The sequence below is a fragment of the Lacerta agilis genome, chromosome 11 (genome assembly GCF_009819535.1).
Source record: "Lacerta agilis isolate rLacAgi1 chromosome 11, rLacAgi1.pri, whole genome shotgun sequence".
NCBI classification, from domain to species: Eukaryota; Metazoa; Chordata; class Lepidosauria; order Squamata; family Lacertidae; genus Lacerta; species Lacerta agilis.
Window position 1 is genome coordinate 10,797,735 of NC_046322.1, and position 25,817 is coordinate 10,823,551.

The 25,817-nt window shown below is 43.5% G+C and overlaps 2 protein-coding genes across 3 annotated transcripts in view; both read left to right on the forward strand.

Moving 5' to 3' along the window:
* MAPK4 (mitogen-activated protein kinase 4) overlaps nt 1-6,510 on the forward strand; it is a 55,802-nt gene extending 49,292 nt beyond the window's left edge. For both annotated transcript variants that reach the window (XM_033163833.1, XM_033163834.1), the window contains exon 6: nt 6,493-6,510. The gene's annotated coding sequence lies outside the window, so the exon portion shown is untranslated. The remainder of the gene's footprint in view (nt 1-6,492) is intronic.
* Nucleotides 1-25,817, forward strand: part of ME2 (malic enzyme 2) — a 31,778-nt gene that overhangs the window by 171 nt on the left and 5,790 nt on the right. Inside the window, exons 2-11 of the mRNA XM_033163835.1 lie at nt 11,472-11,593; nt 16,607-16,740; nt 18,059-18,208; nt 20,312-20,387; nt 21,154-21,315; nt 23,414-23,517; nt 23,761-23,870; nt 23,978-24,075; nt 24,980-25,093; nt 25,192-25,306. Of these exons, the coding sequence (XP_033019726.1) occupies nt 11,486-11,593; nt 16,607-16,740; nt 18,059-18,208; nt 20,312-20,387; nt 21,154-21,315; nt 23,414-23,517; nt 23,761-23,870; nt 23,978-24,075; nt 24,980-25,093; nt 25,192-25,306 (1,171 nt within the window). The 5' untranslated portion in view covers nt 11,472-11,485. The remainder of the gene's footprint in view (nt 1-11,471; nt 11,594-16,606; nt 16,741-18,058; nt 18,209-20,311; nt 20,388-21,153; nt 21,316-23,413; nt 23,518-23,760; nt 23,871-23,977; nt 24,076-24,979; nt 25,094-25,191; nt 25,307-25,817) is intronic.

Sequence of the window (25,817 nt, forward strand, 5' to 3'; positions counted from 1 at the left end):
ATTCATTTTATTTTCTTCCTGGTTCCTTTTCAGTTCAGTCCCTTTCCCTCCCGGGACCTGTCTTTTTGACTCTTAATGTACCTTTACATATATAGGCTACATATACTCTTCATGTATGTGTATGCTATGGGCAAATTCATAATTAAACTGCAGCTCAAGCTGGTATTAATAATAATAATAATAATAATAATAATAATAATAATAATAATAATATTCATAGCAGGGGCCGCTGGATGGGTCACCCTGTTTAAAATGGCATTTTGAAACTTGCTTGGTAAACAGTGCTTCTCCGCAGGCCCTCTGTTGACTGATTTAAGATGCTGGTAGGATTGTGTGTCTTTAGGTAGACAGTTAAGCATCCATGCTGTGGGGTGGTGATCGCCTCAAAATTATTTGTCTTTAGAAATTAGATCAAACGGATGTTTCGCTTGGGCAGGACGATCCATATCCGATTAATTTTTTCGCAGTCCTCTGTTTGCAAATCATTACTTCCAACAGTGGGGACGGTTTGCATTCCTGCAGGCTGCTTACTGGTATCTGGCAAGGTTCCTTGGCACAGCACAATCTGCTTGGGACAGTGTTTACGGTTTTATTTTGAAGGAAACAAGCTGTCTGAAATGAAGTGCGTGTGTTATAAAAAAGCAAGTGAGAGTATATTTGCAAAAAAAAACCTTCTCTTTAATGAAGACTTGTTGATAAAGCTGTGTGGGGAAGGAAACTTATCCTGTTTCACAAAAGCGAAGGGTAGCTAAGCCTTCAAGGTAAAATCTGATGGTAGTTGAGCTTTAAAACTAGCCATCCTTATTGCTGCACGTCCAGCCCTTAGAGCAAAGCCATTTTGTGTGTCAGCACTTGGCCTGAAGTGAACCTTCTCTTTTCTCAACCGTAAAAGTCAGGAAGTGAAGATTTCAGACTCGGAAGCAAACATTTTCACTCAGCTAATCTGGGTTTGATCGCATATTTCTTTTGCAGTGACTTTGACATATGTAGAGCCAAAATGTCACTTAGAGCTTGCAGCAGCAAAGAGAGAGAGAAAGAAAAATTCCGTCCTAATGGGCCATAGAAAGGGGACCAGGGTAGTAATAATGAAATGTTCCTCGGAAGTTTATCACATACACTGCAAAAATAGCAACAACTAATTGATGGCTAATTCTTGACTTTTACCCCCCTGATCCTTCGCTTGTGGTTCACTAGAATATTATTTTCAATTCCACCTTTAATTGCTGCAAATAAAGACCACTTAGCTTGGAGGGACTTACACAGAACATAGGAATGTCTCCCCATAGCAGGTGGGCTGGTGGTTGTGGTACTTTCTATAGTGTTCAGTCTGTTCCTTGTAATATGCTCAGTGGCTCACTTGCTGGAGCCACCTGCCATGTGTGCATCTTTGCATGTAGAGTACTTTGGCTTCTGCTACCTGCTTATGTACTCCAGAGCATTGTAAATGTCCTGTGAGATACTGCTGCGTGGAAAATTCTCTGTTGTAGTATTGGGCTTTGACCAGTCAATCTTACTGCATTTTATTTTGTGGTGCAGGGGTGTAGCAAACATACCCACAGTGACAAGTGCCTTCTCTTCAATTTCTTTGGTAAGTCCCTGAAAATTAGCGCAATGGGGGAAGAATAGCCATGAGGACTTAGTTGTGTGTTGTCTGCCCTCATCCTTTTCTGTTCTGTGTTATAAAATGCAAAGGTTCTTTCACAGGCCAAATTTTAGCAGCAGGGGTGTGACGCATTGGTCTTCCACTTTCCTTTGCAGGTTATTGTTTATTTATTTAAAATATGCATAATCTGCCTTTCAGGTTCAAAAAATCAATAGCAGAACTGCAGCGGGCCTGTTAAGAGCCTTAATCACAAGAAAGCAGCAGTGAATCGATAAGTTTTTAGGGCCTTGCGTATCACGACAAAAGCAGAGTTCCACACATCTGGAAAATTGTTCCATTTCCACAATTTGTAAAACGAAGCACACAAAAAAAGCAAAGACAAACTAGGTGTGATATGTGGTCTTTAAATTCCCCTGTTGTTGGGAATGGAGTGCAGCTTTCTTGTCATGGGATGAGAGACTGGTAGGTTCTCTTTTTTTTTTAGCATTAGGAAACCCTAAGATTTACCATTAGCAGGAAATGAAGTAGAGAGACAATGTTAGAGAGTCCCTTCTTAGACAATTGCATCACATACTTACATACTCCTTCATCCCTGAAAGGAGCAAACCTAAAACTTGCTTCTAGTTTGAACAAGCTTTCCTCCCTGGCTGCCTGTAGATGTCTTTTGCTTGCCACAGAAGTACCACTTTGAAGTTTCTTTTCTGTGTCTCTGTGATGCTCTCCATTTCATACACAGGCAAAGGAATTACATACTGTATGCCTTCTTTTACTATTTATGCTTTTAGGAGGCTTTAACTACAGGTCTAGAGACACACTATTAAAAATGGGCATTAACGTGTTTCCAATTTTGCTGCTCTGTCTATAAAGTCAAGAAGTCCAAAGTAGATTATTTAAGACCACCTGAAAATATGTGGTTGCTCACTGCACTCCAGTGTGTGTGTGTGTATATATATATATATATATATATGTATATATATATATATATATATATATATGTGTGTGTGTGTGTGTGTGTGTATATATATATATATATATATTAATGTAGCCATCTTGAGCAAGATAATTGCATTAATATGTCTGTAACATCTAACGTAAATGTCTTCACTTTTTTGCTGCGGGACAAAAATGTGAAAAATTAACTGATTCTGAAATCTAATATGCAGAGGGAGTGTCCCTGTGTGTTTGAAGCAGAGCCATAATGCATTGATCAATTTGTACCTGGAACTTGCCCAGCTTAATGAATTATAGCCTGTTTTATCTCTGCTAAGGTGGTGAGCCAATCTAGCGTGAACTGTTCCGTCTCAAGCTTATAAAAAGGTCTGGCTATTTCCACAAAAAGAGAGGACGCTTAGTACTGTGATTCATCTTGCTCGTTCTAACGAGCATAAAGTCCTTCTTTTTAATGGTCCGCATGCCTTTGGATGAGGTCTAATCCTGTACAAGGTCCCTGCTCTGTATTACTTTGTACTGCAGATTGGAGGCCCATGTGATCCGACAATTTTTTTTAAAAAAAGAAAACAATCCTCCCCATAGAAAGCTAGCAAGTCAGGGAGAAAGGCTCCCCTATCTCCTAGTTTTCAGAATGCAGGGAGTTCAGTATGCTGTAGGAAATGGGTTCCCCTTCTCCTGACATGCTAGGTTTCTATATGCAAGGAAGGATTTGCATGGAGGGGTGTTCCGTTTTGTGAGCCCCCACACGGAGCCTGAAGTGGTTTGGCCAATACATGGATTTACCATCTTAGTGAAGCACTTTCCCCTCTCCTTCCAAATGGTGCCTTTCCCCCTAATAGTTCTGGTGCTGGAAGTTAGTTGGGCTAAGGGAGGAGAAGGAGAAGTCTAGGGAGGGCTTTCCTTCTGCTGAGGCCCAATGGAACGCTCCCTCTCAGCATAGACTTCTCTGCTTATCCTATTTATATGTTTAGGTGGTGTGCATTCTCCTCCCCCCTCCCCATTTTATCCTCCTAACAGCAACCCTGTGAGGTAGGCTAGGCTGGGAGTCAGGGACCACCCCAAGTTCACCCAGTGAACTTCATGGCTGAGTGTGGATTTGGACCCTGTTCTCCCAGTTCCTAGCCTAGCACTCGAACTTCTCTCCCCATTGCACACCCGCTTCCCAGCCCGTGCGTTTCGCTGGCCTGACTTCGCACCCTCCTGGAGTGTTTTTGCCTGGCTGGAATTTGCCTCTCGCTTGTCTTGATGGAGGGCATTTGTGAATGTGTGTAGGAACTAGCCAAGCTCAGAAAGATAAAATTTACACCCTTGAGCCTTCCGCTTTCCCCCATGTTTAGTGTAAGCTGCTTTCGAATAACTTTTTTTTTTTTTTAAATTCAGAAGAAATGTACTTTCCCAGATGATGCGGCTACTGCAGTGTAACATATTCTCTTGCCTTCCTTCCCCCCCTTCATTTTTTTTGAAAAAAATGTTAATGATAACTCACCCAGAGTATTAGGGGATGGCTGGGAATGAATAATGTAAATGCACCTGCTGGCTCTAATATTTATTTATTTCATGGAATTTATACACTGCTTGACTGTAAAAAAATAAAAATAAACCTGTAAGCGGTTTACAGAAAATATAAAACAATGATTTTATCAATAAGAAATAATACTACAAAAATAGAATATATTTATCTATAACCTGCCTCCCCCCCCCTGACAGGGACTCAACGCGGCCTGCAGATAAAATAAGAACAGAACAAGAATTAACAACAATAATTTGGAGAAGCTGAACTAACAATAAACCAAAAACAGATTGAAACTGGGTCCCACTGATGGAAAACATTTGCTCCTAGATAAGCGCCTTTGTACAGTGCTAACGATTAGTTTGAACTGGCCGGCTGCCCTTCTGATAAGAGCATGGGTAGGCAAACTAAGGTCCGGGGGGCCGAATCTGGCCCAATCGCCTTCTTAATACGGCCCGCGAATGGTTCGGGAATCAGTGTGTTTTTACATGAGTAGAATGTGTCCTTTTATTTAAAATTCATCTCTGGGTTATTTGTGGGGCATAGGAATTCGTTCTTTTTTTCCCTTCTTCTTCCCCAAAATATAGTCCGGCCCTCCACAAAGTCTGAGGGATAGTGGACTGGCCCCCCCTGCTGAAAAAGTTTGCTGACCCCTGGATAAGAGGTTTCCCCTCAGAAACCAGCATTCATCCGTGACTCAGAGAAATGCCGTCTTCTAGATACCAAAAATTATTGGCTCCGTGAAGTAAAGATGGGTAACGCAATTAGGAGGGGGGAAATCCATTGGTGCCTCTGGACTGATTGAACGGAAATCACATCTGTCAAGGAAAAAAATGGGTGTGAGAACTTTTCTACATAAAATCAGGCATGCCCACCTCTGACTTAGCGGACCTGGGGTTGTATTCAACCAAGCCCTGCTCAGAGTAATCCCGTTGAAATTAATGCACCTACGTTGTAACCTATGGGTATACTCTGAGTAGAACTAGCATCCCAGGGTGCAGGTCCCCACTCAGCCATCAAGATTACGGGGCGACCTTGGGCCAGCCACTCTCTCTGAGCTACCCTACCTCTTTTTTTAAAAAAATTATATTTATTAGATATTTTATACACAAACATTAACCAATCTACAAATACATAAACAACACAAACTGACAACTGCAAACATATAAATATACATAATATACATAAATCTATTTCTTATCTAATACTCTTTCCTCACAATGTAGTAGGACTTCCTCTTATCCCCTCTTCCTGCGTCCCTTGTCCAATCATCTTTAGTAACTTCTAATTATATTAAATTTCTAAATATTCATTATATTTTCTAAACACATTATATTTCTAAACCTTTTAATCATATTTTATAACATAGTAACTGAGTTATTTAATCTTATCTATTTTTGAACTTATTCATCATCTAACTTAACCACTTATCTTTAACTCTACAGCCTCTCTTTCCTTCTAGTTATATCTAACCTTCAATCATACAATAATTTTTTTAATACAATTTAAATTCTGTCCATTCTCCTTCCACTGCGTCGTCCCTCCCGGTCATTTCTGCGAGCTCCATATAGTCCATCTGAGCTACCCTACCTCACAGGGTTGTTGTGAAGATGAAATGGGAAGTCCTGAGGAGAATCGTGTCTGTCCACCTTGAGCTCCCTATCGAGGAAAGACAGGGGTGTAAATTTAACAAAAGCAAAAGTAGTAATTCCAGAAGAAACAAAATAAATAAATAAATTCCTTCCAGTAGCACCTTAGAGACCAACTAAGTTTGTTCTTGGTATGAGCTTTCGTGTGCCAAGAACAAACATAGTTGGTCTCTAAGGTGCTACTGGAATTTATTTATTTATTTATTTATTTATTTATTTTGTTTTGTTTTGACCGTGGCAGACCAACAAGGCTACCTACCTGTTTCCAGAAGAAAGGTAGCCTATGCAATCCCATTTTATTTATCTTTTAATATCAGCATGATTTTTGTGACTCCGGGGTGGGGGTGGGGCAATATGGGTGGATGTGATTTGCTTTTTGGTGTGTGGAGAGGAGGGCGAATTGCATTAATTTTCATTACAGGCAGTGGGCTTGCTATAATAATGCAAGGCAGCAGAGAGGGATTTCAAGTCTTTTTTCTTTTGAAAAAAGAAGAAAAGCTTTGCCCATTGGAGCTTGCCAATGTTTTCCCCTGCCGTACAATAACAGCCCCGTGGGAATCCTGCTGCCTTGTGATGCAGCTCTTTCCCTTCCTTCTCCAAATACTGATGGAATAAGAAAGAACCATACCCTCATTTGCACATGTTGCTTGTAAATGTTTTTTAGATCAGGGCTGTAATTAAATATCTCTGTGTCCGGTGCATCTCTTCCCCCTCCATCCTTCAACACGACAGAGAATGCCAGCATCAAAGTTAGCGCTGAAGTTAATATTCTGAATAATAATAATAATAATAATAATGTATTACTTATACCCCACCCATCTGGCCAGACATCCCCAGCCACTCTAGGCGGCTCCCAACAGTATATTAAAAGCACGATAAAACTTCCCTAAACCCGGACTGCCTTCAGATGTCTTCTAAAAGTCAGATAGTTGTTTCTTTCCTTGACATCTGATGGGAGGGCGTTCCACAGGGCGGGTGCCACTACTGAGAAGGCCCTCTGCCTGATTCCCTGTAACCTCACTTCTCGAAGCAAGGGAACCGCCAGAAGGCCCTCGGAGCTGGACCTCAGTGTCCGGGTGCAGCTCTCTCTGTTCTAGTCATGTCCAGTAGGAGCCTTAGCACTTGGAATGCAAGGGGACAAGATGTTGGGAAGATGGAGGTCCAACGTCCTGCTTCTTTTTAAAAAGGGTAGGTGGAGATGTGGTTAACCATTTTCCTCTGGGGAGTTCCCCCAGTAAAAACCCTCCCCTGCCTTTCCCCACTGCAATCATAGAATTGTAGAGTTGGAAGGGACCCCAAGAGTCATCTAGTCCAACCCCCTGCAGTGCAGGAATCTCAGATAAAGCATCTGTGTGTGCCATTCTGCTTCTTCTAGTATATTGCAGTTCAAAATGTGCAGGTACCATAGTGAGATGGGTGATTGGGATCAGAAAAACAACGTAGGAGGTTAACTTCCTTGGTCAGACCACACCTGGAATACTGTGTCCAATTCTGGGCACCGCAATTTAAGAAGGATATTGACAAGGATATTGACAAGTGCTCACTAGAAGGACAGATCCTGAAGTTGAGGCTCCAGTACTTTGGCCACCTCATGAGAAGAGAAGACTCCCTAGAAAAGACCCTGATGTTGGGAAAGATGGAGGGCACAAGGAGAAGGGGACGACAGAGGATGAGATGGTTGGACAGTGTTCTCGAAGCTACTAACATGAGTTTGGCCAAACTGCGAGAGGCAGTGAAGGATAGGCGTGCCTGGCGTGCTCTGGTCCATGGGGTCACGAAGAGTTGGACACGACTGAACGACTGAACAACAACAATTGACAAGATGGAATATGTGCAGATGAGGGCAGTTGGTTTTTCTGTGGATTGCAGTTTGTTCTGTTTCAGTGGTAAACAATGGGTTTCCTTAAGAGAAAATCGTGGGACAAACGAAAAACTGCTTGGACTCATGCGTAGACAGCACAGGGCAAGTGTGTGTGTGGGGAATTTTCTTGGGCTTTGTGGACGAGCCCTAAGCCTGAAACCACTGCAAGACATCCTTATTTTGCCAAGCTGGTATTTGGCACACTTGACTCAACCTTGCACACTCATATTCACACACACACACACCAGGGGCGATTAGCAGTGGCAAGTTCCCCGCCCCATTTTCCCCACCCTATCCCATTCCCCCAACTCCTGCTTGCCCCATGGTTTAAAGTCCCCGGGCAACTTTTCTTACCCATTGCAAAAAGAAAATTTAAAAAACAAACCCTAATGCGTGTGTTCTCCTTGTGTTGAAAAACTAAATTAAGAAATTGATTTGAAGGACAAGTAGAAAGTCCGAATTCATTATGGTTTAAACGGCATTTATTTTAAATTATGAGTTCAAGGACAGAGTTCGGGAGAGAATAAGTAATGGCTAATTAGATTGTACTGGAGCCAGATGACACTTGCATCATATTTCATTTGTTCCTCCTCCTGCAACGGGAGAGCGATCCTGTTCCACAGGTTGCTCATTAACTGGAGACAGGTAAATTAATTTGTTGGGAGGAGTACCTTCTGTTGGCTTTATATCGTGGCTAAATATATTTGAAGGTGTTTAGCCTCCTCTAATGGGTGCCTGTCAGTAATGCAAAGCAGAACCTAGTGGTAATTGCTGTCAGATTGGGATCTAAGGACCAGCGTTATTTAGGATGCTTGGGCGATGGGAAGTGCAACCCCGGAGCAATTGATGAATCTGTCTAGAGTTGCGTTTCAGGGAAACCACCTTTCAGGGGGTTTAATTGGAGAACTCCGGCTGATTCACAGCTTCTTCACTGAGGCATTGCAGTGCATAACTTCAAAGCATTAGTTAATCAGTTAAATTAAAAGCCGAGTGGCAAATAAGCTCCGAAATCTTTTTGTCGGTTGACAGGTTCTAAAAACCTTAATCCTAGCTCAAAGTTCTCATGTTTGAATTGTCTACGTACTGATGGCATCTCTTCAATAAATTGGATTTGATACAGATTTCTGCTATGGATCTTTCTCGACCGATTGATTCCAGCAGGCCAGCTGGGTTTTGTCCCCAGCCACCTTGCCGAGCTAGGGGAAAGCAGCTTGTGTTTCTGTTAGCGACAAAGTTTCGGTTGCTCCTGCTGCCAAGCTGTAAATGAATAAACTCGGCCACAGGTCCCTCTGAACTAGCGTGATTAAAAAACAACTTCTTACTCGTATTCTTTTTAATTTGATTTGTTTTTAAAGAGCGCTACACAGCAAAGGTTTGCAGATGTGCACCAAATTCGTGATTTAGAAAACAAAGTTTGCTCCTCTCTCCCATAATACCCACATCTTAAAGCTTGCAGCTAAGAGAGATGGAACTCAAGGCAGACTAAAAATAAAAAGGCACAATTGGTTCCCACGTTGCTGTCGGAACTTTCCAAAGGACATTTGGAGGTTTTTACATTCCTGGCAAAGGATTAAAAAAAGAGAGAGAGAAATTTATGGCAGTAACCTCACCTTGTATAATAGGGACCTGAATCTGATTTCAAAACTGTACTTTATAACCACTTCCCCAGCTCACTAGTTTATAATTGATTAACATAATGTTGTGCCTAGAACTTTGACTGCTCCCCTTGCTAATGAATCAATAACTTGAGACCATAGCTGTCAACTTTTCCCTCTTCTTGCGAGGAATCCTATTTGGAATAAGGGAATTTCCCTTTAAAAAAAGGGAAAAGTTGACAGCTATGCTTGAGACATGGAAGAGTATGCTATTCCAAAGAGGCCTCCACCACAATTTCATTTCATTGGTGTTTTAAATATGTCGGCCTATGAGCCTGTGCATCTCGCTCCTTCCCCCGCCACATTTAATATTCTATAAAATGACATTAGAAAACCAGATAAAATTATTTTGGGGCCAAATGTGGCCAATGAAACACCGCTTTGCCATCCCTGCTATGGCATATCAAAGAAAGCCCCATCCCACCCCTTTCCCCCTATTGAAAAGTTCAGTATTTATAGGCATGGCCTTTGCTTCAAACCATGAAATGTAGGTTGTGCCCAAGCTTGCAAAACAAATACTTAGACTCATAGATGCTGCTGTTGCCTGGGTGGCTCAGTTGGTTAGCGCGTGGTGCTGATAATGCCAAGGTTGCAGGTTCGATCCCCGTATGGGGCAGCTGCAAGTTATATATTGCAGGAGGTTGGACGAGATAATCCTTAGGGTACCTTCCAACTCTATGATTCTATTTATACTGTGCCATGTATATGATGCTTTACTGAAGTCCCTCCTGCAAAGGGCTAGCAATCTTAAAATATACCCAGGGAAGCAAACAGAGGAAGAATGGTAGAATGTACCCTATGTACCCTTTCCCTGAGATGGGATTGTTTCAGTTACAGGTACTTTGTTTTAGGAACAGTAAGAACATAGTAAGAGCCCTGCTGCATCAGGCCAGTGGCCCACCTGGTCCAGCATCCTGTGGCCAACCAGATTCCTGTGGGAAGCCTACCAGCAGGGCCTGAGCGCAACATCCCTCTCCCCTTCTGTGCTTTCTATCATCTGGCCTTCAGAAGCATTACTGCCTCTGACCATGGAGGCTGAGCAAAGCCATCATGGCTCGTAGCCATGGATTAGCCCTTGTCCTCTGTGGATTTTCCTAAGCTGTCCAAGTTGGTGTCAATCACTACATCTTGTGCGAATGAATTCCACAGGTTAGCTGTGCAGAGAAATGCCTTCTTTTGTCTATTCTGAATCTTCCAGCATTCAGCTTCAATGGACGGCTCTGAGCCTCTAGGGTTATGAGAATTTGCGATTTCTGCAACTCGGCAAGCGATGGCACACGGTGGACACGGGTGGCGCTGTGGTCTAAACCACTGAGCCTCTTGGGCTTGCCGATCGGAAGGTCGGCGGTTTGAATGCCCGCGACGGAGTGAGCTTCCGTTGCTCTGTCTCAGCTCCTGCCAACCTAGCAGTTCGAAAGCACGCCATTGCGAGTAGATAACTAGGTACTGTTTCTGTGCGCTCTGGTTTCCATCACGGTGTCCCGTTGCGCCAGAAGTGGTTTAGTCATGCTGGCCACATGACGTGGAAAACTGTCTGTGGATAAACGCCACCTCCCTCGGCCTGAAAAGTGAGATGAGCGCCACATGTGTTTGACTGGACTTAAGCATCCAGGGGTCCTTTACCGTTACCTGGTTTTTTTTACTGTAGTCGTGCTGCACCCTCATATACACAGCCACAAAGTGCCAGGAGTAAAGCAAAGCCAGTGTGGTGTTTTGGTTAAGAGCGGTAGACTCGTAATCTGGTGAACCGGGTTCGCATCTCTGCTCCTCCACATGCAGCTGCTGGGTGACCTTGGGCTAGTCACACTTCTCTGAAGTCTCTCTCTCAGCCCCACTCACCTCACAGAGTGTTTGTTGTTGGGGAGGAAGGGAAAGGAGAATGTTAGCCGCTTTGAGACTCCTTCGGGTAGTGAAAAGCGGGATATCAAATCCAAACTCTTCTTCTTCTTCTTCTTCTTCTTCATCTTCATCTTCATCTTCATCTTCATCTTCTTCTTTTCTTCTTCTTCTAATGTTACTTCCCCCCCCCCTCTTCTCTTAGCTCTTTTTCATTCCTCCAAATGGTGTCCCTGCCTTGCTTGTAGGCCGAGTTGCTGTTGTTTTGAAAGGCTATAGGTGTTATCTAGCCAGAATGAGAAAAGCTTAACTATCCGTAAAGGGTTTTCTTGTACCTCTGTGTGTTGCCAGCGTGAAACAAGACTGCCCTCTTTGTAATGTGTAACGTAATGTTTTCTTTCTCCAGGCAAACCATACAGAATGTTCTCCAGATTAAGAATAGCTTCCGCTCCCTGCGTGTTGGCATGTCGCAGAGTACATACAAAAGAAAAAGGCAAGGTCTTGATGCTGAACCCGAGAACAAATAAGGTCGGTTGCATGAAATGTATTTCACATCTGATCTTGAATTGCTATCTGTGCTGTGGATCTTACCCAGAGCTAAATGTTTCTGCAAGAGCTGGGGGCTTGTTGTGCTGAGACTCGGAGCCTACACCCTCAAAAGAAAAGACTAAGGCTGGTGCAACTCTTACCCACACTTACCTGGGAGTAAACTCCATTGAATTCAATAGGTTTGACTTCTGAGTAGGTGTGGTTCAGATTGTGTTGTAAATGAGATAGGAGCCTTACTTTAAGCAAAGCCAGAATGGCCACATTTAATTTTGCATATCTTTATTAGTTTGAATGGAGGGGGGACAATGTAGAGAATCGCAGCAAATCCTCCTCTTTCAATAGGAGTACAGTCGTACCATCGCTCCCAAACGCCTTAGGAGTCGGAAGTTCTGGCTCCCAAACAATCAAAAACCGGAAGTGAGTGTTCTGGTTGTTGACCTTTTTTTGGAAGCTGAATGTCCGGCACGGCTTCTGCTATTGTTTCTGGTGTGTCCACGCAATTGGGAACCAATTGGAAGCCGCACCTTGGTTTCCGAACTTTTCAGAAGTCGAATGGACTTCTGGAAGGGATTCCATTCGACTTCCTAGGTACGTCTGTATACCAGTATAATACTGGTGGTGGTAGTGTGTTGTGCTTTGTGTTGGTGCAGTGTCATGGAATTCTTAGCTGATCGGGAAACACAATGGTTTGCAGTCCTTCTTCCATAAGGGAAGGAGACATTGTCAGTGTGGCTGGGATCAAAATTTTTCATGTGGCAGGTGCAGGGCTGGGAGGGAAAGCACAGGGAACTGGTTAGCTAGATGATAAAGTGACAAGGAATGGCACAGGGAGAATTGAGAGAAGAAGAAGCTGTGGGAATTATGAGAATGAATCTTGAGAGAAAGAGTAGAGAAGAGGAAAAGTTTGCACCAGAGAAGAGGTTCATTCAATTTGGTTTAAGATTAGCACTTACCAGGAGGGAGGAAATTGGGTTATTTAAGGTAAGGTAACTTTTAAAGCAGGGCTTTTTCTCAACAACGCTCTCCAGATATTTTGGTCTACTGCAAAGTTCCTAACTAGTGAATGGAAAGTGACAAGAAGTGGGGTGGGTGCTGGGTGCTGGGTGCCTGCTAAATATGGGGCTCATTTCCTTGAAAACTCTCAGGATTATCTTCAGTGGTTCTTGGCTAAGTTTGACCTTCAGAAGAATGTCACCTGGCTGCCTTAATTGCCAGCCAAGAGAGGAGTGACGGGTACGGCAATAGGTTTGGGTGTCAGCTGCCCCAACTGACCTACTGTCCCCTTTCCAAAGTGTCTTACCACAAAACCTGTTGCCCTCTAGTTAGCTGGTCTTCAGCCTATAGCCTGCCCTACAATGGTTCACAGCCGCAACACTGCAATGGTACAAGTATATGGTGTTTGTGAAAAAGTGGTTCCCCAAATGCCTGTTTGATCTAAAGGTGGGTCTCACTTCCAAAAAAATGTTGGGGGCTATTGCTCAAGATGTCATTGGGACTGCAGTTCCCATCATCCTTGACCATTGGCTGTGCTCGCTGAGGCTCATGGGAGTTGGAGTCCAACGACATTTGGAGGGTCACAGGGGAGGTAGGGCAGGATGGAGCTCTGACAGACTGACCTCTTCCCCCCATGCCAAAAAAAGAGTTATGATTCTGTTGACAGGAAAAATAAGAAGCAATTCTGTGTGACAAAACGATAGCAGTGGTGAACCCCGAGGTCACTGCTGGGTTTATTGTTCAATCTGGCAGTTTTTATTGAGGCTGAGTCATAAGAGGATTAAGAATGAAGTCGAGACAGATAGATGTCAAAAGGGGTAGCTGGAGTTGCTGAGAGGGAATGGGCTCTGGCGGGAAAAAAGTGCTAAATAATGGCTGCCTGGTTCTCTTCTGCCCCCTCCCCTGAAAAAAAAAAAGAATCCTTGCCCATTTCAACAATAATATTTCAATATGTATTATTTCTTAAACAGATGTTTGTTGAGCATCTGGATAAGCCCTAAGTAGGCCATATTGAAGCTCAATCTTCTGAAAAAGGAGGGCCTCTGAACACTATTCAAATCTCTGAAGAGTCTGAACAAGATGCCATCTGAGATTAGTGACCCCTACTTTCCTCCAAAATAACAATATCCTTCTTTACTTTCCAAGCCTCCTCATCCCTGGCAGATTAAAACTGAGGGAACTATGGGCCCTGTCAGCTAAATAAGATTTCACGCTCACTGAGATTCAGCTTTGCTAAAAAAAAAAAAAAAAAAAAAAAACCAACTAGATGTTACTGAGAATTGCCAAGAGTTGTTTGGGCTTGTTGAATTAGATTAGTATTGGTAACTAGAACAGGGGCACTTGTTTTTATTTTCCTTCGCATTCCTACAATGAAGCAAATCTTAACAGTAGGGCCGTGGATACTGGTTGCTAGGGAACAAGAGTGAGAGGGCCCTGTTTCTCTCATGTCCTGCTTGTGGTCTCCTGTACTAAATAGAATCCTGGACTAGCGCTAGGCGAGATCAGCCTTTCAACATCACGATGTCTCACCAGCCAAACATCGCAATATGTATCACCAGCCAATACATTGCAGTTGTCAGGGAACTGCCACCTGGCCCGCTGAGGGGACCCGAGGGACTGTTGGGAAATAGGGAGCCCCAACGCCAACTGAGCAGCAGTACCGTATTTTTCGCTCCATAAGACACACTTTTTCCCTCCTAAAAAGTAAGGGGAAATATCTGTGCGTCTTATGGAGCGAATGGTGGTCCCTGGAGCTGAATTGCCCAGGGGCCAAAAGAGGATCATGCTTTTTATTTTACAAAGAGAAAAGGGGGTGTTGAAAGGACCCCGCTCAGCAGCTGATCAGCAAGAGATCGGGAGAGAGATAAGAGTCCCCGGCTCCCTTTCAGCCCCGCCCTCCTTTGTTGAATGTGCTGCAGAGGGAGGTTGTTTGTTTCCCCAGCGACATGTGACTGGCTGATTAGATTATCTGTCTGGAAACTGTAGATAAGGCTCCCTTTCCTTTAGAAGCTGCAGAAATGTGAGTTGAACCCCATAAAAATGGGGCTTTTCCTCTTTGGTTTTCCCCCATTGCAAAAGGAGCCTTGCTTTTCTCCCTTTGCAAAAAAAGCTGCAAAACTTTTAGCTGATCCTCAAAAAAACAGGGCTTTTCCCTTTGCAAAAAAAGCTGCAAAACTTTTAGCTGATCCTCAAAAAAACAGGGCTTTTAGAGGAGGAAAACCAGAAATTTTTTTTTTCTTGTTTTCTCCTCTAAAAACGAGGTGCGCCCTATGGTCCGGTGCGCCCTATGGAGCAAAAAATACGGTACCTCTTCCAGCGGAGGAGAGGGCTTGGGGATGCTACGGAGAGCCCCAGCACCTCCTCCAGCCAGGAGCGGCAAACAGGAAGCCTGGCAGGGAAATGGCTTGGGGGATGCTACAGAGACCCTGCACCAGGGTGGATTTGATTTAAATCAAACTGACTTAAATCACTAGTCAGTAAGGCTTCATTTAAATCACAGTTTTCTACATAAAGACTAATTCTTGCTGGTATAACTTTAATATGCAAGTTGATGAAGATTTTTAGAATAACAACTTTTCATATTAGTTTTTTTTTTATCCCCAGTTTAATAGGTTAATCATTCATATTTTGGACATCTTTTCTGTTGTACTTAGGAAGGAGAAAAATAATCATTACCTTAATAATAGCAATTTAAGTAGATTTATTAGATCCATTCCACTCCAAACAATCAGAAAAATATTGTTTCTATTCTATTCACTGAACTTCTTGAAACTTAACACTGAAGGGGTTGATTCTGTATTCATAGGTTTGTAGAACAATAGTATTAAGGTCTTTTTCACAACTCTGTTCATGTTATAACATTTTTGCTGTGAAGAAGAGGCATGTGATCTCTGTCGAGTCAAATTCAGTTTTGAGAACTGCAAAAGTAAACCAAGCATATGTGATAATATCTTGTAGGCAGAGAAACTGCCCAATAATTTTACAAAAACCTCTGGAAGAGCATAAATGACATTGTGAATGGATTAATGGAATTTATTTACCCAAAAAATTAAACATATACAGCCTTATTCTACATAATTAAAAAACTAATCTTTATTTCATGATTAAATAACCTTTGGATGGTAATATATTTTCCCCAAAAAAGCATTTTATTTAAAAAAATCCAATTTAAATCAAAAAAATCCGATTGAAATAAAAAAATCCCATTTAAATCAAAAAAAATTATTTCATTGATTTTTATCCACCCTGCCCTGCGCTCACCTCGCTCGGCTGGTCAGGAGGGAGGCACGCTATTTCCGTCGCCCCAATTGCTCAGAGGGGTGAAACGCAAAGAGGGTAGGAGGAGACTTGGGGTGCCGAAGTTCTTATGCTGGAGAAGGAGCCGGAAGGGGCCACTCCCGGATTCTGCAAGTGACTGAGACAGACATGTATTTTGTAGCTCTGCACTGTAAATAGTTTTCACAATAAACCTGTAAACAGACAGGTTGGGCTCCTGCCTTGTTACTTGTGAGACACCACCACATGGACCTTACAGCAGTGAGGGAGGAATGAGCTGCGTAGGCCCTGGCCCTGCAAGGCGCCAGGGTGCCAGGGTGAAACCACCTCAGCTCCCCTGGCGGGTGCTGGTGGCAAAGGGAGTTCCTCTACTGCCAGCTGCCAGCAAGCCGAAGGAAAAACAAGTTGCATTGGCTCCATCCCTGGCAGATGGCCATTGAAACTCTGCTCTAAAACCTCCAAGGAAGGAGAGTCCACCACACCTTTCACGGGAGTCCGTTCCATTGCAGAACATCTCTTCCAGATGTTGAGTCAGAATGTCCTCTCTTGTAACTTGAATCCATTGGTTCAAATCCTGCCCTCCAGGGCAGGAGAAAACAAGCCTTTCCCCTCTTCCGTGTGACAGCCCTTGAGATATTTGAAGATGGCTATCATATCTCCTCTCAGTCTCCTCTTTCCCAGGCTGAACAGCGTCTAACTTCTGTTGTTCCTCTCTGTCTCCAGGGCATGGCTTTTACGTTAAAAGAACGGCAAATGCTTGGCCTCCAGGGACTTCTGCCTCCAAAGTTTGAGACGCAAGATATCCAAGCCTTACGGTTTCACAGGAACGTGGCAAAAATGACCGACCCTTTGGAAAAGTAAGTGTGTGTTGGCAGGAACTTAGTCTTGTATCATCCATTCTCTTGTTTTTATTGCTGTTGCTGTTGTAGCTTGGACATATGTCAGGGCTCCAGATTCACGGGAGATAGACTCATGACATGCAAAGTGAGATATGTCAAGCCTTTATTTGTTAAAATTGTGATGGTTATGGCGTACAGCTGATGAGAACCCCAAATTCACAATTTCAGCTTGGGGGTTTTCATCAGCTGTACACCATAATCATCACAATTATAACAAGCAAAGGCTTGACATATCTCGCTTTGCATGTCATGAGTCTATCTCATATATTAAACTCCAGTAGCTAATGAAAACAATTGCCTACATAAATGGACTTTTCCACGATATTCTAATTTTTCGAGTTTCACCTGTATTTACTAGTAAACCAACCTGGTTTCTTTTCTCCATTTCTTTTTCTGAGATTCCCAGCCCTACTTGGACCTGGGACCTTCAGATGCTCTGCCATTGAACTAGAGCCCTTGCCCCATCCCTGATATAAATCTAAGAGTAATTACTGACTTGAGTGTTAATGTGTAGACACTTAGGATCTGCGCAGTAACAGAAAGATAGATAACGTGCCCATAAAGCAGTGTTCTGCCTAATAAAACAGCTCTCTTATCAAGGGAGTGCCATGTCCATTGAGCAAACGATGATTTACACCGGATCACGTTCATTTCCACCGCCCCTTAAGTAGGTTTTCCCATAAGCCTCATCCAGTGCGTGTTTCTTGGAAGAAACTATCACTTGGTTCACAGAGGTTACTTTGCATTCAGCGAATGCAACTGTTCAATGCAAAATAAAAACAAAAAGTTTAGTGTCGGTTGTAAAAACAACCTTGAACTGGAGTCCAAAATCCTGCATGAGTTTTAACTGGAAGTAACCACCATGAACAAAGTGTCCAGAGGTTTTCAACCTTTTTGAGTCCATGGCTCCCTTGACCAACTGCGTTCTTTCTGAGGCACCCCTGTGGGGCTCTCCTCCTCCACCCTTCTCTCCTCCACCACCCTTTTGCTGCCCTGCTGCTGAAATCTAATGCCGCTTGTGTGGTTTTTTGTTTTGTTTTGTTTGTTTTTTAAAAAGAGAAGAGATACTCTTCTAAGTGAAATGAATAGTTTCTCCCCGAGAAGGATAGCACGGGAGAACCACAAATTCTAAAAGCAAAAAAAAAAAGGGGGGGGGGAGAGAAGAGAGATTTTTGTTATTGTCCTCCGTCTTTCATTTCAGCTTCAGAGTATTCCTCATTAGTGGGAAAGCTATATAAATAAATCTAATCTTGCATCTCCACTGTTTCATTTACAGATACATCTATGTGATGGGCATGCAGGAAAGAAACGAGAAGCTATTCTACAGGGTATTGCAAGATGATATTGAGCAATTAATGCCAATTGTTTATACACCAACAGTAGGCTTAGCGTGTTCCCAGTATGGACATATCTTCAGGAGGCCAAAGTAAGAACATTTTTATATTGTGTTTTTTATGCCTCAATCATTGAAGCTTGTCAGAATTTACAGTTGCCGTACCATGGTGACTCAAGAGCAGATATGCTGCTGTCTGTTTGCTTGCTTATGTTACTTGATAAAGCACCGTGTACATGTGCTATAAAAATAAACCAGGAGCCTGCAGCCAAATAATGGACTAATTTTGTCCAAATTGACACCTTAAATTTATCTACTATAACTTGCTGCCATTCTTTATCTGTTTACCCTTTTCCTCAAGCCTTCCTCTCTCCTTCATCTATCTTTCCTTTAGATTTGTGTTTGGTAGTCCATTGCCTAATCTGTTTCACAGTGGCAGTTGTTGAATTCAGAGGTAATAATAATAATAATAATAATAATAATAATAATAATAATAATAATAATAATTTTGTTATTTATACATTTCCCACCTGGCTGTGTTTCTCCAGCTACTCTGGGCGACTTACAGCACATAAAAAATTGTAAAACATTAGACATTAAAAATTTCCCGATACAGGGTTGCCTTCAGATGTCTTGTAAAGGTTGTATACAGTGGTGCCCCACTAGACGAAAATAATTCGTTCTGCGAAAATTTTCGTCTAGCGGGTTTTTCGTCTTGCGGAGCAGCAATGACAGCCGCGCTCTGCAAAATGAAAAAAAGACGAAAATTTTTCGTCTTGCGAGGCAGCCCCATAGACTTTTTCGTCTAGCGGGGCAGCCTTCTGCTAGATGAATGCCTTCGTCTAGCGAGTTTTTCGTCTAGCGAGTTTTTCGTCTAGTGGGGCACCACTGTAGTTACTTATTTCCTTAATATCTGATGGGCGGGCATTCCACAGGGCGGGTGCCACTACTGAGAAGGCCCTCTGCCTGGTTCCCTGTAACCTCACTTCTCGCAGTGAGAGAACCACCAGAAGGTCCTCAGAGCTGGACCTCAGTGTCTGGGTTAAACGATTAGGGTGGAGACACTCCTTCAGGTATACTGGGCCGAGGCCGTTTAGAGCTTTAAAGGTCAGCAACAGCACTTTGAATTGTGCTCAGAAACATACCAGGAGCCAATGTAGGTCTTTCAGGACCAGTGTTATGTGGTCTCGGCGGCCGCTCCCAGTCACTAGGCTAGCTGCTGCATTCTGGATTAGTTGTAGTTTCCGAGTCCCCTTCAAAAGCAGGCATAGGCAAACACAGCCCTCCAGATGTTTTGGGATTCCAACTCCCATCATCCCTGACCCCTGGTCCTGTTAGTTGGGGATCATGGGAGTTGTAAGTCAAAAACATCTGGAGGGCTGAGTTGGCCTATGCCTGTTCAAAAGTAACCCCACGTAGAGCGCCTTGCAGTAGTCCAAGCGGGAGATAACCAGAGCATGCACCACTCTGGCAAGACAGTCTGTGGGCAGGTAGGGCAAGCAAATATTCTACACGATAACTTCTCTGCACCCATTCCTTCAGCCCCATCCTTTTGATCTTTCCCACCTACTTGATTTGATTTCCAGTCCTCAACCTGCCCCACCAAGAGCCTCATCCTCCTGTTTCTTTGGGGCTAATGTGAGTTTTTCAACCCAGCAAAACAGACAGCTTTGCCTTCCCTCACAGGTGACAAACTTCTGCTTTGCTAACCCAGAAATAACGCTTCAGGTTAAGAACTTTGCTTCAGGATAAGAACAGAAATCGTGCTCTGGCGGCGCAGTGGCAGCGGGAGGCCCCATTAGCTAAAGTGGTGCTTCAGGTTAAGAACAGTTTCAGGTTAAGAACGGACCTCCGGAACGAATTAAGTATTTAACCCGAGGTACCACTGTACTTGATCTAAACCCTAAGTATTTCTGTCAGCTTAGTTTGCTGATTTATGAAGTTCTGTCTAATTTTATTTCATGTGACAGATTGAAGTTGGGGTGGATTAATTTCACATTCCCCAAACTCCATAACCTTTAAATAATACATTCCAAAATTCCAATCTAATATTCATTGTGTCTTCTTCTTTTTTTAAAAAGCACTATCTTTAGCTTGATTTATTAATTGAGAGGGTGCCCTTTGCTAAGCTCACACTGCAAAGAAAAGGAATGATTTGAATGCATCAGTGAGTAATGTGTTTCTATTTTCTTGCAGAGGATTATTCATTGCCATAACAGATAAGGGCCATATCAGATCAGTTGTGAATAACTGGCCAGAAAACGATGTGAAGGTACGATGCATCCTCTTCCTCATATCTGTGTATCTCTCTTAATTCCAGCTTTGCTTTTTCAGCAATGGGGAAGCTGCATAGATAAATACCAGGGGTTATTTGTCTTGCAGTCAGGGATTTGTGTCATGCAAGAACTATGAATGCTGCACAGCCACCTCGTCCCATGTCTAGACAAACATGTGCTCCGCTTCTGGGTTTCTGAGTATGAAACTTAGGAACGCATGAAAACAGGACCCTTTTTGTGAGACCCACTGTGCTCACTCTTTGAGCCAAACAACAGCTAGACGGCACCAGGTTGGGGAAGGCTGATTTGGGCAACTGTTTGCATCTCCTCGCTTCTCTACCATTGACAGAGAATGTGTGTGCATGTCCACCTTTTCCCCAATCCAAGGCAATCCAAGTATATTCTTTTTTTCCTTGTGCAACCCCCAACTCTTTGCAATCTCAAAGTGACATCTCATGGTCCCCTCTTTTGCCTGTGGTTTAGTCAGGGTGCTGAGAAGTTTCTTGGTTGCTCCTCCTCACCCCTGATCTAAGGGTTTCAGGATTCTCCGGGAAAAGGGAACAAACTGATTTAATAGTTAAGTCTATAGCGCAGCAGTGTGCCGGATACTCCTAGTTGCCCTATCCTAATTAGGAAAATAATTGCTTCTTCAACCTAAACATTCTTACCTACCAGAAAAGAAAGACTCTAGAGATTTATACTGTACTGCTTCCATCTTTTTACTCATGTCCCTGAAGTTAATTTCCCCCTTGTGCCTTCAAGGCTGTTGTCGTCACAGATGGAGAACGGATATTGGGTCTTGGTGATCTGGGTGTGTATGGGATGGGGATTCCTGTTGGCAAGCTCTGCTTATATACAGCATGTGCTGGAATACAACCCGACAAGTGCCTGCCCGTGTGTATTGATGTCGGCACAGACAATCAGGTAAGTTACAACATTGCCACCCCCCCTCTCCCGATACCAGTTATGTATCGCTACGTTGCCCAGGCGCAGTGGGAGGTTTGGCTTTCCCTTTGTTTATGGAGTGTGGTTATTTAGATTTCCACATTTTGGTTTGCCACTTGGTGGACACAAAAAGCCCTAGATTTTTCCAGTCAGGGATGCTCAGTCTAAATCACTGAGCCTCTTGGGCTTGCTGATTGGAAGGTCGGCGGTTGAAACCTCCACGACGGGGTGAGCTCCTGTTGCTCTGTCCCAGCTCCTGCCAACCTGGCAGTTTGAAAGCATGCCAGTGCAAGTAGATAAATAGGTCCCGCTGTGGCAGGAAGGCAAACGTTGTTTCCACGCACTCTGGCACTTGTCACAGTCCTCTGTGCACCAGTAGCGGTTTAGTCATGCTGGCCACATGAGCTGGAAAACTGTCTGTGGACAAACGCTGGCTCCCTTGGCCTGAAAGCAAGATGAGCGCCGCAACCCCACTGGACTTAACCGTCCAGGGGTCCTTTACTTTTTACCTTTATAGCCTTTTCCAGAGCCGTGGAACGGCAGAGGAGAGTAGGGATCCTCTCGAGAATTTCATGGCAGGTTTGATTTTGATTTATTGATTTGATTTCTCTGCAAGATGAAAGCTAGACGTAGGACAGCCTGGTTCTAGCATTCGCCTTGGCTGGTTTTCTCTCTGCAGCGGGAGTTTCATGTAGAGTAGCATTTGAAAACAATGTTGTCCTCTCCATTTTACAGTCTGAAGTGGTGCGGGCCATTCATTCATTCCACCATCCCATTCTGCTGCCTGGGTAGATGCTCTTTTCTTGCAGAATGGTTGATTGATTTGATTGATTGCATTTCTATGCCAATTTTTGTTCGAACAAATCCCAAAGTGGCTTGCAAACAATAAATAACAGTCATGTAATAAAACATAATAGGACATCACAAATACAGCATAAATCATATAAAATAGTTAGCAAATCATAAAACAGTTACAATCTATAAAACAATATTAACAAAGCAGCAACTTTAAAAAGTCATGATTACAGGAAATGTCGTATTACAGCGGTACCTCTAGATACGAACGGGATCCATTCCGGAGCCCCGTTCGTATCCTGAGAAGTCCGCAACCCACAGCGCTGCTTCAGCGCTCATGCGGGTCGCGATTTGGCGCATCTGCGCATGCACGTGAAGTCACTGTGTGCGTCTGTGCATGCGCGACCCGCCGAACCCGGAACTACTCCGTTCTGTTACTTCCAGTTTCTGCGTGTTCGTATCCCGTGCCGTTCGCAACCCGCAGCGAACGCAACACGAGGTACGACTGTATATGATTAACAAATCAAAATGATATTTATAATTGGTTTAAACCACAGAGCCTAGGGCTTGCCGATTGGAAGGTTGGCGGTTCGAATCCCTGTGACGGGGTGAGCTCCCGTTGCTCGGTCCCAGCTCCTGCCCACCTAGCAGTTCGAAAGCACGAAGTGCAAGTAGATAAATAGGTTAACGGCGTTTCCATGTGCTGCTCTGGTTCACCAGAAGCGGCTTAGTCATGCTGGCCACATGACCCGGAAGCTGTACGCCGGCTCCCTCGGCCAGTAAAGCGAGATGAGCTCTGCAATCCCAGAGTCGTACGCGATTGGACCTAATGGTCAGGGGTGCCTTTACATTTACCTAAACAATATTAACAACATTAACAAAATAGCAAGTAAAAGAAAATAAGCTAAGCAGTGTTAAATTCATAACACACACTCCACAGCCCATGACTCATAATCATTAACACTGTTCAGTTCATTAAAATAAACATAATGCTCATTATTAAGCCAGCACAGCCAGATGTTTTTCTTTCTGGGGTCCTTGGGTAGTAGGACATGGTGGAGACGGTGGTCCTGGTCTGGGAGTGTAGTATTCTTAATTTTATTTTTAAAGAGATGGTGAAGCATTTAAAATTTGACTAAAGTGTGAAAGGCTACTTGATATCTGCTGCTAAAGTCCACACTTCCTGGGAATGGCACAAAGTAAGTAAGTCCTCTGTGGAGCAGGGTGCTGCAGAATGATCTGAGCGCTTCCTTTAATGGCTTTTGTTCTTCGTTTCCCACAGACGCTTCTGCATGACCCGTTTTATATGGGGCTCTACCAGAATCGAGACCGCTCTCAGCTGTACGATGAACTCATCGATGAGTTCATGGAAGCCATCATAGACAGGTATGCGTTCCAATAATCCCAAACATAGTTGGCTAGATGGACCAACCAACTCACTATAAAGTAACTAAGTTAAGAAGAGAATCAGCAGCTTAGATTTACAAAAGTTTTCTTGCCAGGTTTCCTTACATGGCAAGATTATTGCATGGCTGTTTCCAAGTCATGCATGAACATACACAAAGTATTAAAACATTGTGCCCTTTGCAGCACAGCTATTGACTCCTTATCTCTCACTCTGCCCTCTAGGTATGGCCAAAACACCCTCATTCAGTTTGAAGACTTTGGAAACCACAACGCTTTCCGCTTTTTGAGGAAATACAGAGAGAAATATTGTACCTTCAATGATGATATACAGGGTAAATCATCCCCTCTTGGCTATCTGTTTTGATGATATTTTGCTGGCTGTATTTGTGGACGCCTCTTTTATTCCAGCCCTTTTCAGCAAGGTCTGTTCCTTTCATAGGGACAGCTTCGGTGGCCTTAGCTGGGTTGTTGGCAGCGCAGAAAGTTCTTCGTAAACCAATAACAGAGCACCAGATCTTGTTCCTTGGTGCAGGAGAGGTGAGTGCTGCTTTTGAGCGAGGCATGTAGTTCTTTCCCAGCTGGAAAAAGTTGGCGACTGACCTTTTACAGCTTGTTGCAATGACCAAATGCAGTAAGGGATTACAGAGAGCTTTGCACATATACTGTAATATTGGCCTGTTTCACAGGACACACCAAGCCCAAACCGTGGCTTAGCACACGCTTGCAAGTATTCCTGGAGAAGCGATCGCTGCTGTCTCGCTCCTGGTCCTCCTGCTGATGCGTTGCCTTGAGCTCAGCCATGCTTTGGCTAAGTGCATCATCTGTACCGGGCTCATGGTTTGCCTTGCTCCAGACTACAGGTGAAACTCGAAAAATTAGAATATCGTGGAAAGGTTCTTTTCTTTCAGTAATTCAACTTAAAAGGTGAAACTAATATATGAGATAGACACATGACATGCAAAGCGAGATATGTCAAGCCTTTATTTGTTATCATTGTGATGATTATGGCGTACAGCTGATGAGAACCCCAAATTAACAATTTCAACTTTGGGGTTTTCATCAGCTGTGCGCCAAAATCATCACAGTTATAACAAGCAAAGGCTTGACGTATCTCGCTTTGCGTGTCATGAGTCTATCTCATATATTAAAATCCAGTAGCTAATGAAAACAATTGCTTACATAAATGGACTTTTCCACGATATTTTAATTTTTCGAGTTTCACCTGTGCTTACCTAATTTATTGAAAGGCAGTTGGTCAGCAGCTCTACAGAGTAACATACCCTACTTTTCCGTGTATAAGACTGTTCAAAATCGGGGCTCATCTTATACATGGATACATCTCCCCCCATTTTCTTAAATCAGAGCCCCCCAAAATAGGGGGTGTCTTATACTGTACATGGACAGATACAGTATTTTGCCAGCATTTCTCTTTATTTATCAGGCTGCCCTTGGAATTGCAAATCTCATCGTCATGGCTATGGTGGAAAGAGGTCTTTCTATGGAAGAAGCGTATAAGAAAATATGGATGTTCGACAAATACGGCTTATTGGTTGAGGTGAGGCTTGGGGTTTGGTTGGGCACAATCTTATTGCTCTACTTTTCCTGCCCCCGTCCTGCCAACTCTCAATAATTCTTTATTTTTAAAATGTCCAGGGTCGGGAACAAGCAGTTGATGCCAACCAAGAGTCCTTTACTCACGCAGCCCCAGACCAGGTGCCAAAGACCTTCTTAGAAGCAGTGAATCTGCTTCAGCCTTCAGCTATCATTGGTGAGTGTTGCAGGCTCTTTTCCTATCGGGTTAGCAGCCCAGTAATAATAATACTGATGCTTTCAGGAAAGGCTTTTAATGTCAAGTGGATTCCCAAAGGAGGCTATGTGGTTACTGAGCACCAGACCTGCAAGAATTACATTTTCCACGGTGACTGGCTTGTGTGTGCTTGTACTGTCAACAGGCCTGAGTGCGACATGGACACCTGTGTGAACACTTATTAAGGTAAAAGGTAAAGGACCCCCGGACAGTTAAGTCCAGTCAAAGGCGACTGTGGGGTTGCGGCACTCATCTTGCTTTCAGATCAAGGGAACTGGCATTTGTCCACAGACAGCTTTCTGGGTCATGTCGCCAGCAGGACTAAATGCTTCTGGCTCAATGGGACACCGTGACGGAAACCAGAGCGCATGGAAATGCTGTTTACCTTCCCGCCGGAGCGGTACCTATTTATCTACCTGCACTGGCATGCTTTCGAACTGCTAGGTTGGCAGGAGCTAGGACAGAGCAACAG